Source organism: Macaca mulatta, chromosome 18 (assembly GCF_049350105.2).
Source record: "Macaca mulatta isolate MMU2019108-1 chromosome 18, T2T-MMU8v2.0, whole genome shotgun sequence".
NCBI lineage: Eukaryota > Metazoa > Chordata > Mammalia > Primates > Cercopithecidae > Macaca > Macaca mulatta.
Window position 1 is genome coordinate 80353110 of NC_133423.1, and position 19917 is coordinate 80373026.

At 41.0% G+C, this 19917-nt stretch overlaps 1 protein-coding gene across 11 annotated transcripts in view; it reads left to right on the forward strand.

The window, feature by feature from the left end:
* The window catches only part of TWSG1 (twisted gastrulation BMP signaling modulator 1), a 115516-nt gene that overhangs the window by 42966 nt on the left and 52633 nt on the right, over positions 1–19917 (forward strand). For 2 of the 11 annotated variants that reach the window (XR_013408078.1, NM_001257525.1), the window contains 1 exon segment: positions 18006–18272. Coding sequence is in view for 1 of the 11 variants with exons in the window: in NM_001257525.1 (NP_001244454.1) it covers positions 18006–18272 (267 nt within the window). In the remaining 10 variants the exon portion in view is untranslated. 11 annotated transcript variants of the gene reach the window in all.

Genomic DNA, 19917 nt, shown 5'->3' on the forward strand with positions numbered 1-19917 from the left:
TTTACGGCTGGCCCTGTATATCTTTGGGTTTTGTATTATTGGATTTAGCCAACTGCAGACCAAAAATGTAGTTAGGGCTTGACACGGTGGCTCACGCCTATTATCTCACCCCTTTGAGAGGCCGAGGAGGGTGGATTGCTTGAACCCAGAAGTTTGTGACCAGCCTAGGTAACATGACAAAACCCCATCTCTTCAAAAAATAAAAGAATTAGCCAGGCACGGTGGCACACATCTGTAGTCCCAGCTACTCGGGAGGCTAAGGTGGGAGGATTGCTTGAGCCTAGGAGGTGGAGGTTTCAGTGAGCTGAGATTACCCCACTGCATTCCAGTCTGAGCGACAGAGCAAGACCCTGTCTCCAAAAAGAAAAAAAAAAAAATGTATTAGGCCTATGATGGTTATGTCTGTACTGAACATGTACAGAATTTTTTTTCTTGTCATCATTCGTTTAACAATAAAGTATAACAACTATTTACATGTTACATAACAGTATGTTTATACTACATTATGTAGATAAGTAATCTAGAGATTATTTCAAGTATTCACGAGGCTGTGCGTAGGTAGGTTATATGCAAATACTATACCACTTTATATAACAGACGAGCATCTGTGAATTTTGGTGTTTCCTGGGGGGTCCTGGATCCAGTCCCCCACAGATCTATCAAGGGATGACTGTAGTCAAATGATCTTGACAAAGGAGCAAAGGTAATACAATGGAGCAAAGATAGTCTGTTTTTTTTTCTTTTTTTTTTTTTTGAAACAGAGTCTTGCTCTGTTGCCCAGGCTGGTGTGCAGTGGTGTGACCTCAGCTCACTGCAGCCTCCACCTCCCGGGTTCAAGCAATTTTCCTGCCTCAGCCTCCGGAGTAGCTGGGATTACAGGCCTGCACCACCACACCCAGCTAATTTTTGTATTTTTAATAGAGACAGGGTTTCACCATGTTGGCCAGGCAGGTCTCAAACTCCTGACTTCAAGTGATCCACCCGCCTCAGCCTTCCAAAGTGCTGGGATTACAGGCATGAGCCACCGTGCCTGGCCTAAAGATAGTCTTTTTAACAAATGGTGCTGGAACAACTGGCCATCCACATGCAAAATATGAATCTATACACAAATCTGTTTCACAAAAATTAACTCAAAGTAGATCACAGACCTAAATAAATGTAAACACAATACTGTGAAACTCCTAGAAGATAACATAAGAGAAAATCTAAATGACCTTGGATTTGGCAGTGACTTTTAATTTGTGGGGTTTTGTTTGAGACGGGGTCTCCACTCTGTTGCCCAGGCTGGAGTGCAGTAGCGTGATCTCAGCTCACTGTAGCTTTGACCTACCAGGCTCAAGCCATCTACCACCTCAACCTCCCAAATAGCTAGGACTACAGGCATGTGCCACCACGCCTGGCTAATTTTTGTATTTTTTGTAGAGATGGGGTTTTGCCATGTTGCCCAGGCTGGTCTTGAACTCTTAAGCTCAAGTGATCCACTTGGCCTCCCAAAGTGCTGGCATTACAGGCGTGAGCCTGGCAGTGACTTTTTAGATATAACATGAGAGAAAGGACTGATAAGCCAAACTTCATTAAAATTAAAAATGTCTACTCTGCAAAAGATACTGTAAAGAAAATGAAAAGTTCAGCCACAGACTGGGAGAAAATATTTACAAAAGTTGTATCTGAAAAAGGATTGTTACCCAGAATACACAAAAACAAGACAAGGATGCCCTCTCTCACCACTCCTATTCAATATAGTATTGGAAGTCCTGGCCAGAGCAGTGAAGCAAGAGAAAGGAATAAAATGTATCCAAATAGGAAGAGAGGAAGTCAAACTATCCCTGTTTGTAGACAACACGATTCTATATCTAGAAAACCCCATAGTCTCTGCCCAAAAGCTCCTTGAACTGATAAGTAGCTTCAGCAAAGTTTCGGGGTACAAAATCAATGTACAAAGATCAGTAGCGTTTTTGTACACTAACTAGCACCCATGCTGAGAGCCAAATCAGGAACTCAATCCCATTCACAGTCACAAAAAGAATAAAATACCTAGGAACACACTTAACCAGTGAGATAAAAGATCTCTACAATGAGAATTACAAAACACTTGTCAAAGAAATCAGAGATGACAAAAACAAATGGAAGAACATTCTATGCTCTTGGATAGGAAGAATCGATATCATTTAAATGGTCATACTAGCCAGGTGTGGTGGCTCACACCTGTAATCCCAGCACCTTGGGAGGCCGAGATGGGTGGATCAGATGGGTGGATCACTGAGTTTAGGAGTTTGAGACCAGCCTGGGCAACTTCACAAAACCCCATCTCTACAAAAAAATACCAAAAAAAAAAAAAAAAAAGCTGGGCATTGTGGCTCACACCTGTATTCCTACCTACTAGGGAGGCAGAGGCTGAAGGATCACTTGAGCCTGGGAAATGAAAAAATGCTCAATATCACTAATCATTAGATAAATGCAAATCAAAACCACAACGAGATACTATCTCACGCCAGTCAGAGTGACTGTTATATTAAAAAGTCAAAAAATAGCAGATGCTGGCGAAGTTGCGGAGAAAAGGGAACACTTATATACTGCTGGTGGGTGTGTAAATTAGTTCAACCATTGTGGAAAGCACATTCCTCAAAGAACTAAAAATAGAACTACCATTTGACCCAGCAGTCCCACTACTCGGTATATACCCAAAGAAATATAAATCATTCTACCTTAAAGACACGTATGTTCATTTCAGCACTATTCACAATAGCAAAGACATGGAATCAACCTAAATCCCCATCCATGTAGACTGGATGAAGAAAATGGTACATACACACCATGGAATACTATGCAGCCAGAAAAAAGAATGAGATCTTGTCCTTTGCAGAAACATGGATGGAACTGGAAGCCATTACTGTTACCTGTAGCAAAGTATCACAGAAATAGAAAACCAAAGGCCCCATGGTCTCATTTATAAGTGGGAGCTAAATAATGAGAACACATGGACAGAAAGAGGGGAACAACAGACACTGGGGCCTACTTGAGGGTGGGGGTGGGGAGGAGGGAGAGGTTTGGAAAAACACTATTGGGTACTATGTTTAGTATCCAGGTGATGAAATAATCTGTATAGCAAACAAGTTTACCTATATAACCTGCACAAGTACCCCTGAACCTAAAATAAAGTGAAAATGTTTTGAAAAAATAGATCCCAGAGGAAAAAACTATAATGGACAATTCTATATAAAAGAAATACATCTATCCATGTATCCTATTGTAGAATAAAGAGACTTGTTTGAAAAAAGAAACTTCTTAGTATTTTTATTAGAAGTGCCTTGAATCTATAGATCAATTTGTAGAGAATTGATGAAGCTTTAATATTGATTCTTCCTACCCATAAACATGGTATTACTTTGTCTTTAATGAGAAACTCATATGAGACTGTACTATGGAGTGAATTGATTGTAGTCTTTTAAAACTTGATGCTTCTTTGATTAAAGATATCCTGAAGAGAAAAAAAGATCCTGGTTTCTTAACATCAGGCATTCCCTGTATACTGTGTGACTCATTAGAGAATTTTGTCTAGTAAAACAATTTTTAATTCTTTAAAATGTCAGGGTAGCAACGTCTAAATTGGATTTGATCTAGTCAGTCATGGAATATTTTGTGAAACTTAATAATAGCTAATGCTTTTATAGCATCTTGTGTGTGGCAAGCACTCTCCATGTATTACTTCATTCAGTCCTAACAACAAACCTAAAGAGTGTGAGAGTGTTATTTTCCCTCATCTGTTCCACACATGAGGAAACTGTGTCCAGAACTAGGTGACCTCCTAAGGTCGAATAACTAGTATGGAGGAAAGCCAGAGTTCCAGCCACGCAGTATTGCTTCAAGGGTCCGTGCTCCGTGATCCAGTATGTTACACGGCTTCTTGATGTTATACATTATTCAGCTTCTTGTGAAGATGAAGGTGAAGGTGGTTATCATTCTAAAATCACATCATATGCACAGTAGCTTTCATCTGTAGCATAACTATTACTCTTGAGCTAGTAATGATGTTGGTTTTAATAAATAGTTATTTACAACTACTGATTTTTCATAATCTCCAGAAAGGTAACTGGGACTGAGGACAAAGCTGTAGTCTGTGAACTTAGATTTTCTCTTTGGATTCAGCCAGATTGCCTGAGAACTGCATACTTAGACTGCATTTTTGTGGCTCTTTATGAAATTGCCTCAGCTGAACTACACTTGGCTTTACACATTGAGTCTTCATTTAGAGGCAGCGTATAAATATGACAATTTGAGAGAGGACAGATGGTAGTGAGATTTTTATGTTTATCAAAACAGAGCCCAGGTTTTAATAGATTAAGGAAAGCTGCCCTAGACAATGTCATGCCCTCATTTTTCAGTGTCAGTCATTATTTGTCTCAGCAGTGTCCTTTTGGCTTCACTGTGTCTTCTAATATCATCAGCCAAATTGTTTCTTTCTTTTGTAATCTGTAGTTTCAAAATAATAGTTGTTCTGCTTTCAGAAAAAGACAATTACACTGTTGATTTGGTTCTTTTTAAAAACTATACACACCCTCTGGAGATTGATTTACTCCCTGTATTCATGCTGAGGAAACTAAGTGCCAGCAATGAAGACTTCTCTGTACTCTCGAACCCCTCTCACAATGAGGTCTATTTGCTCAGATGCTGTGAATCCCATCAGCTTTTCTGGGTAACTGCCGGCACATTTTGCCATAGCGATCTAGCTACTTATTATGGCTAGTCTCCTGCCATCTGTTCTTCTAATGCAACTGTTCTCAAACTTTTTTTTTTAAATCTCAGGACCCCTCTACACTCTGAAAAATTCAGTCTTTTGTGATGTGTTGTAATGGTTGAAGTATATAAAGAAAATACAGCCTCACACAGCTATGTAATTGGAAAAGAAAAGAGCATTTTTAATAGCCTCATCCAATAATTATGTATCTGGAGTATCGTATTAATATATTCAGTATTTTAAAACTCATGAAGTAATAATTTTGCATACCTAGGTAGATTACTTAAGGTTCAAGCATTATGTTAAATTTTTCAAAAATGTAGAAAAGAAAGCCATCTAGCATCTACTACTATTAACATATATGTATTTCTCTTCGAAATGTAATTTACAAACTAAAATGACTACTTAAACATATCCTTGAACATAGTAAATTCAAGCAATGCCAAGAAGGTGTTTATAATGAAATGCCTCCCTTTATACCCCTAGTTGCTCTTCCTCAAGTTGTTTATAATACAGCTAGTAAAGAGGTATGTATTTTTGAACCTATTTTTGAAATATACATCTAGAAAGTATACCCCACAAGCGTACAGCAAAATAAATTTACCTGGCCTTTACACATCCCTGTTACTAGCATCCATACGGAAAACCAGAACATTGCTAGCACCACCAAAAACCTCATTGTGCTTATCCGCACGTTTTAACATAGTTGTGCTTAAAACTCTACGATACCGTTAGAATAACTCTAAGATATCTTTATCTTTTAAAAACTCTAAGATACCTTTAGAATAACTATATTTATTTGCATCAAAAGATATCTTTCAATAATATTTTTGGGTTTTTCTTGTCATTTACAGAAAGCACTTACATGAACCATACATCTCAGCTTTGGTTTCCTCTTTTCCTCATCACTGGAAAGTTCTCACTTTTGGGAAAGTTAACCATATTTAGAAAAAACAAGAGGAGGCTGGGCATGGTGATTGGGCGCGGTGGCTCACACCTGTAATCCCAGCACTTTGGGAGGCCAAGGCAGGCAGATCACTTGAGGCCAGGAGTTCAAGACCAGCTTGGCCAACATGATGAAACCCCGTCTCTACTAAAAATACAAAAATTAGCCAGGCGTGGTGGCGCACACCTGTAGTCCCAGGTACTCGAGAGACTGAGACAGGAGAATCGCTTGATCCCAGGAAGCGGAGGTTGCAGTGAACTGATACCGTGTCACTGCACTGCAGCCTGGGTGACAGAGCGAGACTCTGTCTCAAACAAACAGGCCGGGCGCGGTGACTCACGCCTGTAATCCCAGCACTTTGGGAGTCCGAGGCGGGCGGGTCACCTGAAGTCAGGAGCTCGCCTGGCCAACACGGCGAAAACCTGTCTCTACGAAAAATACAAAAATTAGCGGGGCGTGGCAGTGGGTGCCTGTAATCGCAGCTACTTAGGAGTCTAAGGCAGGAGAATTGCTTGAAACCAGGAGGCAGAGGTTGCAGTGAGCTGAGATCACGCCTCTGCACTCCAGCCTGGGTGACAGAGCAAGACTCCATCTCAAAAAAAAAAAAAAAAAAAAACTCTATTGGAAAAATAATAAATTAAGAGAGGCTAGAAAAAAAAAAAAAAAAAGGAAATAGAAAGAGGCTCTCCCCAGCAAACTCTGTCAGCAACTTTAGGTAACAAATAGCAAAAAGGTTGAGGTGAACCACTTAATATCAAAATATGTCTTACATACAATGACTAAATATACAAGTTTGAAGAACACAAAGACCAGTATGGCTAGATGTTCATAAACAAGGGGAAGAGTAGAGAAAGATGAGTGAGAGAGGTAGGTCAGGACCAGGTCTTGGAGACCATGGAAGGGAATTTGGCTTATATCCTAAGTATAATGGAAACTCACTGGAGAGTGTATGGTGGTGACATCTGAATTACTTTTTTTTTCTTTTTTTGAGACAGAGTCCTGCTCTGTCACCCAGGCTGGAGTGCAGTGATCTTGGCCACTGCAAACTCCGCCTCCCAGGTTCAAACGATTCTCCTGCCTCAGGCTCCCAAGGGGCTGGAATTACAGGTGTGCACCACCACACCCAACTAATTTTTGTATTTTTAATAGAGATGGGGTTTCACCATGTTGGCCAGGCTGGTCTCAAACTCCTGACCTCGTGATCCGCCCACCTTGGCCTCCCAAAGTGCTGGGATTACAGGCGTGAGCCACTGTGCCTGGCCTTGAATTACATTTTTAAATGATCATTCTGACTATTATATGGAAGGTAGATTTGAGAATGTAAAGAGAAGAAACAAATTAGGAGACTGTTGCAGTAGTTCAAATAAAAGATTATGGTGGATTTGACTAGGATTACTGATAGCAGTAGAAATGGTGGAGCTCAGATTCTGGAAATATTTTGGAGGGAAACTGTCAGAGTTTGGTTTGAATTGGATATAAGATCTGAGAAAAGTGAGGAATTAAAGTTGACCTATGAGGTAGCTAAAGTGGGGTGGATTTACAAATCATTGTCATTAAGGAATTGAAATTTTGACCAGAGTGTTGGGCGAATCTTTGATGTGAATATTGAAATTGTCAAGAATGACAGTGGGTCCAGTGGTGGAAATGAGATAGTGATCCAGGTATTGAAGTTTATTAGTAAGTAGGGGGGAAGTGGCTGAGTATACAAACATAGTAGCTAAAAGGAAAGAAGAGGAATGGTAACATTAAATAATGTGTGTTTTTTATTTTATTTTATTTATTTTTGTTTTTGAGACAGAGTCTCGCTCTGTCGCCCAGGCTGGAGTGCAGTGGCCGGATCTCAGCTCACTGCAAGCTCCGCCTCCTAGGTTCACGCCATTCTCCTGCCTCAGCCTCCCGAGTAGCTGGGACTACAGGTGCCCGCCTCACCCAGCTAGTTTTTTGTTTTTTGTGGGTTTTTTTTTTTGTATTTTTTAGTAGAGACGGGGTTTCACCGTGTTAGCCAGGATGGTCTCGATCTCCTGACCTCATGATCCGCCCGTCTCGGCCTCCCAAAGTGCTGGGATTGCAGGCTTGAGCCACCACGCCCAGCCTATAATGTGTGTTTTAAAGGAGCTGGAGTTTTCTAAAGAGAATGGAAGACACCTTAAAATCCATTAAACAATTGTGTCTCCAAGTTCAGTTAAAATGTCATGGGGGCTTGGTCTAGGATGATAGCAGAGGAGATGAAGAGAGGTGGCCTCGTTAGAAAAATAATTACAAGGTTAAACTCAATTAGATTTGGTGACAGTTTGGAAATGGGAACTGAGGGTTGATGGGAGCCAGGAATTACCTCTAGGTTTCTGTTTATGTGACTGGATAAATTGTGACAGGGAACCAAAATAAGCTTACCTAAGACCCAGGTGTGTTAGGGAAGATGACTGAGACAGTTGAATTTGAGGGGACTATAAAGTTCTCAAGTGGTGATGTTCTATAGAAAGTTGGATACAAATATCTGGAAGAAATGGATCAATGATGAGTAGATTGGCCGGGCACGGTGGCTCAAGCCTGTAATCCCAGCACTTTGGGAGGCCGAAACGGGCGGATCACGAGGTCAGGAGATCGAGACCATCCTGGCTAACACGGTGAAACCCCGTCTCTACTAAAAAATACAAAAAAACTAGCTGGGCGAGGTGGCGGGCGCCTGTAGTCCCAGCTACTTGGGAGACTGAGGCCAGAGAATGGCGTGAACCCGGGAGGCGGAGCTTGTAGTGAGCCGAGATCGCGCCACTGCACTCCAGCCTGGGCGACAGAGCAAGACTCCGTCTCAAAAAAAAAAAAAAAAGATGAGTAGATTGATATGCAGGTAGTGGTTGATCACATTTCCCAACTCCTTCAAGTAAGTGTGACTTCTGGTTCAATATCATGGTCTAAATTCACATATTTTCTTCCCTTCCACTTAGGATGCCAGTAAAATGAAATAAAGGAATAAAATTGGAAATAACTCTAAAAACAAAGAGAAATGAAAGGAGCGATTGTAATTTGAGTTTGCATCAGATATCTAAAAGGAAAGATAGAAGTGCTTTCCCTTTTTTTTTTTTTTTTTTTTTCCTGAGACAAAGTCTTGCTCTGTCGCCCAGGCTGGAGTGCAGTGGCTCAGCCTTGGCTCACTCCGCCTCCTGGGTTCAAGCTATTCTCTTGCCTCAGTTTCCCGAGTAGCTGGGACTACATACAGGCACATGCCACCATGCCTGGCTAATTTTTGTATTTTTAGTAGAGATGGGATTTCACTGTGTTGGCCAGGCTGGTCTTGAACTCCTGATCTCAGGTGATCCACCTGCCTCGGCCTCCCAAAGTGCTGGGATTACAGGCATGAGCCACCACACCCGGCCCAGATGTGCTTGCTCTTTAGTAAACAGATTGGAAGGAACACCAAAACAAATTGCATAAAAGGGGGTTATGGTGAGAGTAGGAGTGACGTCCCAGCTAAACCCCAAAGAGGCTCCAGTTGCAGCTTTGTGGAGTGTGGGAGTGAGAAATGAATTTGAAAATAGCAAGATTATTTGAAGATCCGTCTGTAGAACAGCTGTATGATTTGATAACCAATTCCGTCCTCCATCAGAAAAAGTTCCAAGTAATTAAGAAGTTTCTCTAGGAAAAAGAAATTGGAGAATTTCTCTCCAGAGAAATTGAAGGCAACTAGCTGAAAAGTAGTCGGGCCACTAATGTGTTGTTGGTACCCAGGCAAGGCCTCCTCATTCAGGCATTGCAGGGAGGAAAGGCGTCGTCAGCCTGATGACTAGATGTGAAAGAAAAACAGAGTACGTGTGCCTTAAAAGAAAGAATGAAGAGCAGACCATGGAGGAAATATTTAGGATATAAAAGAAATCTTTTAAAAACCGATTGTTATCTTTTAGAAAAAGTTAACAAAATGTCATGTCTATATTATGAAAAACAATCAGAACAAGAAAACTTTTGCAGATTTAAAGTTCAATTGGGGCCAGGCACGGTGGCTCACGCCTGTAATCCCAGCATTTTGGGAGGCCGAGGCGGGTTGATCACCTGAGGTCAGGAGTTTGAGACCAGCCTGGCCAATATGGCGAAACCCCAACTCTACTAAAAATACAAAAATTAGCTGGGCGTGGTGGCGCATGCCTGTAGTCCCAGCTGCTCTGGAGGCTGAGACAGGAGAATCGCTTGATCTGGGGAGGCGGAGGATTCAGTGAGCTGAGATCATGCCATTGAAGCCTGAGCAACAGAGAGAGAATCTGTCAAAAAAAAAAAAAAAAAAAAAAAAAAAGGCCGGGCGTGGTGGCTCACACCTGTAATCCCAGCATTTTGGGAGAAACAGGCAGGCGGATCACCTGAGGTCAGGAGTTTGAGACCAGCCTGGCCAACATGGTGAAACCTCATTTCTACTAAAAATATAAAAATTAGGCGGGCATGGTAGTGGGTACCTGTAATCCCAGCTATTCAGAGGCTGAGGCAGGAGAATTGCTTGAACCCAGGAGGCGGAGCTGGCAGTGAGCACTCCAGCCTGGGCGCCAGAGCGAGATTCCATCTCAAAAAAAAAAAAAAAAAAAATCAATTAGAAAAATAATCAGAGAGTCTGAAAATATTATTGGAGTGTCATAGAATATAGTGAAAACAGGCAGGTAATAAAATATAACAGGGAATATAATACTCCAGAAGAATTTTTTAAAAAAAGAAGGAGGGAAGAAATTATCAAATAATAGAAGAAAAATTACCAAAGCTGAGAAAAAAAAACAGTGAGACCTTAGGTTGAAAGAGCCTACAGAATGCTGAGTGAGATGAGTGAAAAAAAACCTACATGTGCCACATCCTCAAAATTTTACAACGTCTAGGTTAAAAAATATTCTAAAAGATTTCAGAAAGAATAATAGGGTTCGTCTACAAGAAGTTAAAAATCACACTGCCATCAGCCTTCTCATCAGTATCACTGGGCCAATGACTTAACTGGTTGGTGGGAAAATTATTTTGACCTGTCAAATTATCAGGAATGTGGATGTAAAATAGAAACATTTTTAGACAAATAATAACTCTAAGTTTACTTCTCACCTACCATTTCTAAAAGAATTAATAGAGATCAATCAAACAAAACAGGATAGAAAACCAAGAAAGATAACAACATGGGTTGAAGGAAGCGATAGCTTTAACTGGAGTTCAGTTAAGGATAGCTGCAGAATGATAATCACACAGGAGGCCTGGGATGAAGCGTCCTGACTGAAGCAGTAAATAAAGAGAAAAAAGAAACTGGATTCAGCATATCATTGAGAAGCAGAATAAGTTTTCAAGATATGCTGAAACATTATTGTGTGGTACACAGAAAGAAAATTCCAAGCATAGAAATGCCAAGAAAAAAGAAAACTGAACAAGAAAATAATTCTCCATAAAGGAATTAAATTTGGCAGTTAATTTTTTATTATAAAAATATTGAAATATACACAGAAGTGGAGCAAAGAGCATAATGAACTATGTATTCCTCACGCAGGTTCAGCAGTGGTCCAGAATATGCCACATTCGCCTCATCCTTTCTTCTTTCTTTGCTGAAGTATTTAAAAGCAAATTGCAGGTTGGGCGCAATGGCTCATGCATAATCCCAGCGCTTTGGGAGGCCAAGCTGGGCAGATCACCTGAGGCCAGGAATTCGAGACCAGCCTAGTCAAAATGGCAAAACCTCATCTCTACTAAAACTACAAAAAAATATTAGCTGGATGTGGTGGTGGGTGCCTGTAGTCCTAGCTACTTGGGAGGCTGAAGCAGGAGAATCACTTGAACCCAGGAGGCAGAGGTTGCAGTGAGCTGAGATTGTGCCATTGGACTCTAGCCTGGACAACAAGAGTGAAACTCTGTCTCAAAAAAAAAAAAAAAGCAAATTGCAGACATCAAATACTTTTTACCCCTACTTTCCTTCAGTGTCAATCTCTAAAAAAAGGTGGACATTGACTTTTTCTAATCATAATGCTGTTATAACACATAACAAAATTAACAATAAGTTCTTGGTGAAATCTAAAATTCAGTTCATGATCAGGTTTCTCCAGATGTTTCAAAAATGTGTTTTCACAGTTCACTTGTTCAAATTAATTCACAATTCTTGTATTGAGTTTGCTTGTTGCGTTTTCATCCAGATTGACCCTCCTTCCATTTCTGTCATGCCACTTGCCAATGAAAGAACTGTATCAGTTTTGACCTATAGAATAGCCCACATTCAGGATTTGACTGCTCCCTGTGGTATCCTTTAACTTGTTCCTCTGCCCCTCTGTATTTCTAGTAATTTGAAGCTAAGTATAAGAAAATGGTTAGATTCAGGTTTAATATTTCTTGGCAAGAACATCTCTTAGGTCATGCCATGTGAAATGTAACATGGTTTTCATTGTTTTATGAAGTTCAAGGAAAAGTTCACTTTATCTCAAAATCAGAAGTATTGTCCTCTGACAATATGACATTGAACAAGGAAGTCCTACCATACTACCTGTTCTGTCATGAACAATTTTCATAGGATTATGTTAAGGTAACTACTTGTACTGGTTTTCAACTCTTTCAGTGTATGAGAAAACTTGTACTGGTTTTCAACTCTTTCAATGTATCTTTTCAATGTATGAGACTAGGCTGCATTGTGAATTTGCCACAGAATATGGTTATCAAGTTTGTCAATATAGAATTTGGAGAAGTTGGCTAGGGAAAGTGGAAAAGACCTTAGTATCTTTATCAGCAAATCAGGGACATCAGGTTTACTAGTTTTAATGCAGTATATTGAGATTTAAATTACGAATGTTTTTGTCCTAAATTTGTTAAATGCACAAAACTCCCCACACATTTTTTTGATAGAATGAAATCTCTGATAATGAGCACTGAAGTTTCATTTATTTATTTGTTTGTGTTTTAGAGACAGGGTCATACGAGTTACCCAGGCTGGCCTGGAACTTTTGGGTTCTGTCAGTCTTCCTGCCTCAGCCTCCCAAGTGACTGGGATGCGTGCCACCGTGCCTGGCTGAAATTTCTTTAAAGTCTTCAGTAAATGTTAAATTTAGCTTTTATAATGTTTGAACTCAGTTGTTTACCTTCAACTCTATTTACTAATTTGTTTGTTTGTTTGTTTTTTGACTTTTTGTTTGTTTGTTTTTGAGATGGGGTTTCGCTCTTGTTGCCCAGGCTGGAGTGCAATGGTGAAATCTTGGCTCACCACAACCTCAACCTACCAGGTTCAAGCGATTCTCCTGCCTCAGCCTCCTGAGTGGCTGGGATTACAGGCATGTGCCACCATGCCAGCCTAATTGTGTACTTTTAGTAGAGACAGGGTTTCTCCATGTTGGTCAGGCTGGTCTCGAACTCCTGACCTCAGGTGATCCGCCCGCCTCAGCCTCCAAAAGTGCTGAGATTACAGGTGTGAACCACTGCGCCTGGCCACTAATTTTTATTTATAAATTTGGCAGAAGACTATATTATGTATAGTTGTATAATATAAGCATTCTAAGTATTATTTGCTTTTTGATACCACTTAAAGATTATGTATAGATGTAGTTATTAGAAAGAGTAGTAGACATGAAATCAGGAAGCTACATCATGATCTTGACTCCGATCCTAGATGATATAATATTGGACAAGTCATTTGACTTAACTGCGCCTATTTCTTCATTTTATGAATAAGGGGATCAGATTTGATCATTTAAATGATCAAACAACCTAAGTTATTTAGGTTATTAGGTCATACAACCTAAGTTATTCAAGTTCAGATGTATTGAAAAATGTGATGAAGAGCACACACAACTTTGTTCTCCTCTGCTCGTGCCATGATCCTTAAACTAACAAAATGAGGAAATAGATGGCTTTTTTCCTCCTCCCTGAATTTATAAAAATAGGAATTTATAAATTTGGCTTAACCTTTTTTTTTTTTTTTTTTGAGATGGAGTCTCGCTCTGTCGCCCAGGCTGGAGTGCAGTGGCTGGATCTCAGCTCACTGCAAGCTCCGCCTCCCGGGTTCACGCCATTCTCCTGCCTCAGCCTCCCGAGCAGCTGGGACTACAGGCGCCAGCCACCTCGCCCGGCTAGTTGTTTTTTTGTATTTTTTTTAGTAGAGACGGGGTTTCACCGGGTTAGCAAGGATGGTCTCGATCTCCTGACCTTGTGATCCGCCTGTCTCGGCCTCCCAAAGTGCTGGGATTACAGGCTTGAGCCACCGCGCCCGGCCTGGCTTAACTTTTTAAACTTTTAATCTGAGGAAGAAGTGAAACTCCATCTTACACCTAATAGATGCAAAACAAAAATGAAACATAATTTAGCTTTCAGAAGTATAGCCACACCCCACGGAGATATTGCTGCTTTGGTTCCAGATCACTGCAGTAAAGCGACGGTCTCAATGAAGTGAGTCACGCAAATACTTTGGTTTCCCAGTGCATATAAAAGTTATTTTACACTATACTGTAGTTTATTAAGTGTGCAATTGTATTATGTCTTAAAAAATACATACCTTAAATACAAAATACTTCATTGTTAAAAAATGCAAAAAATCATCTAAGCCTTCAGGCAATTGTAATCTTTTTGCTGGTGGAGGCTCTTGCCTCCATCTTAATGGCTGCTAATTGATCAGGCTGGTGGTTGCTGAAGGTTGGAGTGGCTGTGACAGTTTCTTTCTTCTTTTTTTTTTTTTTTTTCCCAAGACGGAATCTCGCTCTGTCGCCCAGGCTGGAGTGCAGTGGCACAATCTCGGCTCGCTGCAACCTCCGCCTCTCAGATTCACGCCATTCTCCTGCCTCAGCCTCCCAAGTAGCAGGGACTACAGGCACCCACCATCATGCCCAGCTAATTTTTTGTATTTTTAGTAGAGACAGGGTTTCACCGTGTTAGCCAGGATGGTCTCAATCTCCTGACCTCGTGATCCACCCGCCTCGGCCTCTCAAAGTGCTGGAATTACAGGTGTGAGCCACCATGCCCAGCCCTCTTTCTTCTTTTTTTAAATAGAGATGGAGTCTCACTATGTTGCCTAGACTGGTCTCAATTTCCTGGCCTCAAGCAATCCTCCAGCCTTGGTCCCCCAAAATGCTGAGATTATAGGCATGAGCCATCACACTGGCTGGCAGTGTCTTAAAATATGATAACACTGAAGTTTGTTGCATCAGTTGACTCTTCCTTTCATGAAATATTTCTCTGTTGCACATCATGCTATTTGATAGTATTTTACCCACAGTAGAACTTCTTTCAAAATTAGGCCGGATGCAGTGGCTCATGTCTATAAACCCAGAGCTTTGGAAATCTGAGACAGGAGGATAGCTGCAGGCCAGAGTTTGAGACGAGCCTGGACATCATAGTGAGACCCCCATCTCTACAAAAAATGGAAAAAATTAGCTGGGCATGGTGGTGCACACCTCTAGATCTAGTTACTTGGGAGACTCAGGTGGGAGGATCCCCTTGAGTCCAGGAGTTCAGTACTGCAGTGAGTTGTGATTGTGCCACTACACTCCAGCTTGGGTGAAGAGTAAGATTCTCTCTCAGTAAATAAAAGTTAAAAATTAGAGTCAGTCCTGAAACCCCGCACTGCTTTAACAACTAGGTTTACATAATATTCTAAATCCTTTGTTGTCATTTCAACAATGTTTACAGCATTTTCACTTGGAGTAGATTCCATCTCAAGAAACACTTGCTTTGCTCATATCCATAAGAAGCAACTCCTCATTTGTTCAGGTTTTTTAATGAGATTGCAATAATTCAGTCACATCCTCAAGCCACACTTCTAATTCTAGTTCTCTTGCTATTTCCACTACATTTTCAGTAATTTTCTCCACTGAAGTCTTGAACCCCTCAAAGTCATCCATGAGTGTTGTACTCAACTTCTCTTCTAAACTCTGATAAAGTTGATAATTTGACCTCCTCCCATGAATCATGAATGTTCCTAATGGCATCTAGAATGGTGAATCCTTTCCAGAAGGCTTTCAATTTAGTTTGCCCAGATCCATCAGAGGAATCTATGGCAGCTATAACCTTACAATATATATTTCTGAGATAATGAGACTTGCAAGTTGAAATGACTCCCTCAACCTTGGGTTTCAGAACATCTGCTGTGTTAGCAAGCATGAAAGCAACATTAATCTCCTTGTACGTCTTCATCAGAGCTCTTGGGTGACCAGGTACAGTGTCAGCGAGCAGTAATATTTGAAAGGAATCAGTTTTTCTGAAAAGTAGGTCTCAACAGTAGACTTAAAATATTCAATAAACCATGCTATAAACAAATATGCTGTCATCCAGGCTTTATTGTTCCATTTCTAGGGCACAGGCAGGGTAGATTTAGCATAAATCTTATGGGTGCCCTAGGGTTTTTGGAATGGTAAATTAGCATTGGCTTCAACCCAAAGTTACCAGCTGCATTAACCCCCAGCAAGATAGTGGGCCTGTTCTTTGAAGCTTTTGAAACCAGGCATTGATTTCTTTCTAGCTAGGATAGTCCTAGATAGCATCGTCTTGCAATAGAAGGTTGTTTCATCTACATTGAAAATCTGTTGTTTGGTGTAGCCACCTTCACCAATGACTTAGCTAGATCTTCTGAATAACCTGCTGCAGTTTGTACATCAGCACTTGCGGCTTCGCTTTGCACTTTTATGTTATAGAGATGGCTTCTTTCCTTAAACCTCATGAACCAACCTCTGCCAGCTTCAGACTTTTCTTCTGCAGTGTCCTTACCTCTCTCAGCCCTCAGGTAATTGAAGAGAGGCCCTTGCTCTGGATTGAACTTTAAGGGAATATTTTGACTGGTTTAATCTATCCAGACCACTCAAACTTTCTCCATATCAGCAGTAAGGCTGTTTCACTTTCTCAGCATTTGTGTGTTAAGAGTAACACTTTCCATTTCCTTCAAGAACTTTTCCCTTGCATTCCCAACTAGGCTGTTTGGCACAATGGCACAGGATTTCCCTCAGCCTTGATGTACCTGATGTTTACTTGTGACCAGACTTACGTCACACATTCTTGGCAACATTACCACCTCCCATCACTGGTGATGTTAACTTTGATCTTCTGATCATATTGGTGCCCGCCAGACTTCTCCACATTAAAGTCATTATTAATGACCTTTTGTAAGTGATTAGTATTTTGTGGAGAGCTTTCCCAGAATACATCAGCATGTTCTTATCTAACAGTCACCCACCAGACTTAATAGCCATTGACTACTCCCATCCGAATCAGACCCCTGTGAGAGTGCCAAATGGTGATTTTCTGTTTCCTTTCTTCTATGTTTATCAGTTGGTAAGGAATATCATTCCCTTCTCTTGTATTTATTTGTATATAAAAACTCATTGCCAGGCGCGGTGGCTCACGCCTGTAATCCCAGCACTTTGGGAGGCTGAGGCGGGCAGATCACAAGGTCAGGAGATCAAGACCATCCTGGCTAACACGGTGATACCCCGTCTCCACTAAAAAATACAAAAAAATTAGCCGGGCGTGGTGGCGGACGCCTGTAGTCCCAGCTACTCAGGAGACTGAGGCAGGAGAATGGCGTGAACCTCGGAGGCGGAGCTTGCAGTGAGCCGAGATCCTGCCACTACACTCCAGCCTGGGCAACAGAGCGAGATTCTGTCTCAAAAAAAAAAAAAAAAAAAGAAAAGAAGAAAAAAAGAAAGAGCTCATTGATTCTTGTTTTGTTTACAAGATGGTAATCCATTTTGATTGATTGATTGATTGATTGACATGGGGTTGCCCAGGCTAGAGTCCAGTGGTACAGTGATAGCTTACTGCAGCCTTGTCTCCTGGGCTCAAGAAATCCTCCCGCCTCAGCCTCCCAAGTAGATGGGCCTACAGGCATGTACCACCACACCCAGCTAATCTTTTTTAATTTTTGTAGAGATGATGTTTTCTATGTTGCCTAAACTGGTATCAAACTCCTGGGCTGGCCTCCTAAGTGCTGGGATTATAGGCGTGAGCCAATGCGCTCAGTTCATTATTATTTTAATGCTCAAATTGTCTATTAGCCAGTAGGAGCCCCTTCAGTTGGCCTCCTGTGTCTCTTCAGCATGCCCCATCGTTCATGGTGCACTTCCTTACTTTCTGGCACAAATGTGTTCCTGGCTCATTTTGCACTTTCCTGACCCAGCCTTCAAATCAGTCTTTCCTCCAAGGAGCTCTGGTTCCTATTAGGTATTTTAAAAACAAGATCTAAGCGTTCAGTATGCTTGAAGCTACTGGGGTAGGATATCATTTAGGCTCACCTAGCAAAAAAAAAAAAAAAAAAGCTAGGAAAATATCTACATGTAATCCTAGAAGTTACATAATTTTAATGTGTTATAGCTGTGATTGCAAGGCAGTGACTAACAAAATCTTATGATATTACCCCCAACCCAGGTATGTGTAATCCTCGAAATTATAGTGACACACCTCCAACTTCAAAGAGCACAGTGGAGGAGCTGCATGAACCGATCCCTTCTCTCTTCCGGGCACTCACAGAAGGAGATACTCAGCTGAATTGGAACATCGTTTCTTTCCCTGTTGCAGAAGAACTTTCACATCATGAGAATCTGGTTTCATTTTTAGAAACTGTGAACCAGCCACACCACCAGAATGTGTCTGTTCCCAGCAATAATGTTCACGCGCCTTATTCCAGTGACAAAGGTAACTGCCAACAGTTGACTTTTTCCATTCCGCCCCTTCATGTGGTCTGTCCGTGCAATCTATAAAACCTATATAAGACCATCTTTTGGAGCAGCTTTTTGGTTTTGAATTTGTATCATCTCACATAAATTCTAGACTCAATAACCCTGATCCCATCATATCCTTCCACATGCCAGAAGGATAAGAGAAAAAAAAATATCTCTGATCCCTGAGTAGATAAAGAGGCATGTCGACCAGGTGTGGTGGCTCATGCCTGTAATCCCAGCACTTTGGGAGGCTGAGGCAGGTGGATCACGAGGTTAAGAGTTCAAGACCAGCCTGGCCAACATGGTGAAACCCCGTCTCTACTAAGAATACAAAAATTAGCCGGCCGTGGTGGCGGGAGCCTGTAGTCCCACCTACTTAGGGAGGCTGAGGCAGGAGAATTGCTTGAACCTGAGAGTCGGAGGTTGCTGTGAACCGAGATCGCACCACTGCACTCCAGCCTGTGTGGCAGAGCAAGGCTCTGTCTCGCCAAAAAAAAAGATAAAGAGGCATGTCAGCATATTGTCAAAATTCCTCCATACTCCTGGCAGCAGAGGCTATACTGTACTGGAAAATAGATAATTGTTCCTAATTCTGGTATTTATTTGTCTTAGGCTTTATTCTCTTCATAAGATAACAACAGTGCTGCTTCTCTAATATGATATTGCTCATTGTCAGGTAACGTTCAGAGTATCCCATGAAGTCAGATTTTTATAATAGCAGACGTTCCAAAATGATGCCAAAGTCATTAGCTAAATTTCTTTATAAGCAAGTTGGTATTCCAGACATCTCATTTCCAGGCATAAACTAACCCCAGCCAGTTCTCTGCAAATGAGTGCTGTTGTTCAGAAAAGGAATTAAATGAGAAAATAACTTATACAAATTACAGAAGCATATTTAAGAGCATTTATTAGTGAAGATAGGGCATATCATAATTTTGGAATGTAAAAAGCATGTGACTTTTATAAAATCTTTGATATTTTTGATAAAAGTCACCATATTTTACTGTGGAAGCATAAAGCACTTATGAAAAATTGGAATTATTTCTTAAACTATGAGGTGAATTATGTATAAATAGTATAATTTGTACTCTTACTTGACTATTACTTGTGCCCTCCATTACATTCCTACCTATATAAAACAGTGTGGGCCGGGTGCAGTGGCTCACGCCTGTAATCCCAGCACTTTGGGAGGCCGAGGCGGGCGGATAACCTGAGGTCGGGAGTTCAAGACCAGCCTGACCAACACGGAGAAACCTCGTCTCTACTAGAAATACAAAATTAGCTGGGCGTGGTAGCGTATGCCTGTAATCCCAGCTACTTGGGAGGCCAAGGCAGGAGAATCGCTTGAGCCCGGGAGGTGGAGGTTGCGGCGAGCTGAGATCGTACCATTGCACTCCAGCCTGGGCAACTAGAGCAAAACTCCATCTCAAAAAAAAAAACAACAAAAAACCGTGTGAGCTTTGGACATTAAAGTAAAAGCAAAACAGATTCTGTTAAATGACAGTGTAAGAATTCTTACTGCCTTTTAGGTTAAAGTACTTTGTAAAACAAATGCTAGATTTTGGAAAACATTAGAAACGTATGGAATGCAATAATATTTTTTTATCATTTTCTCCATT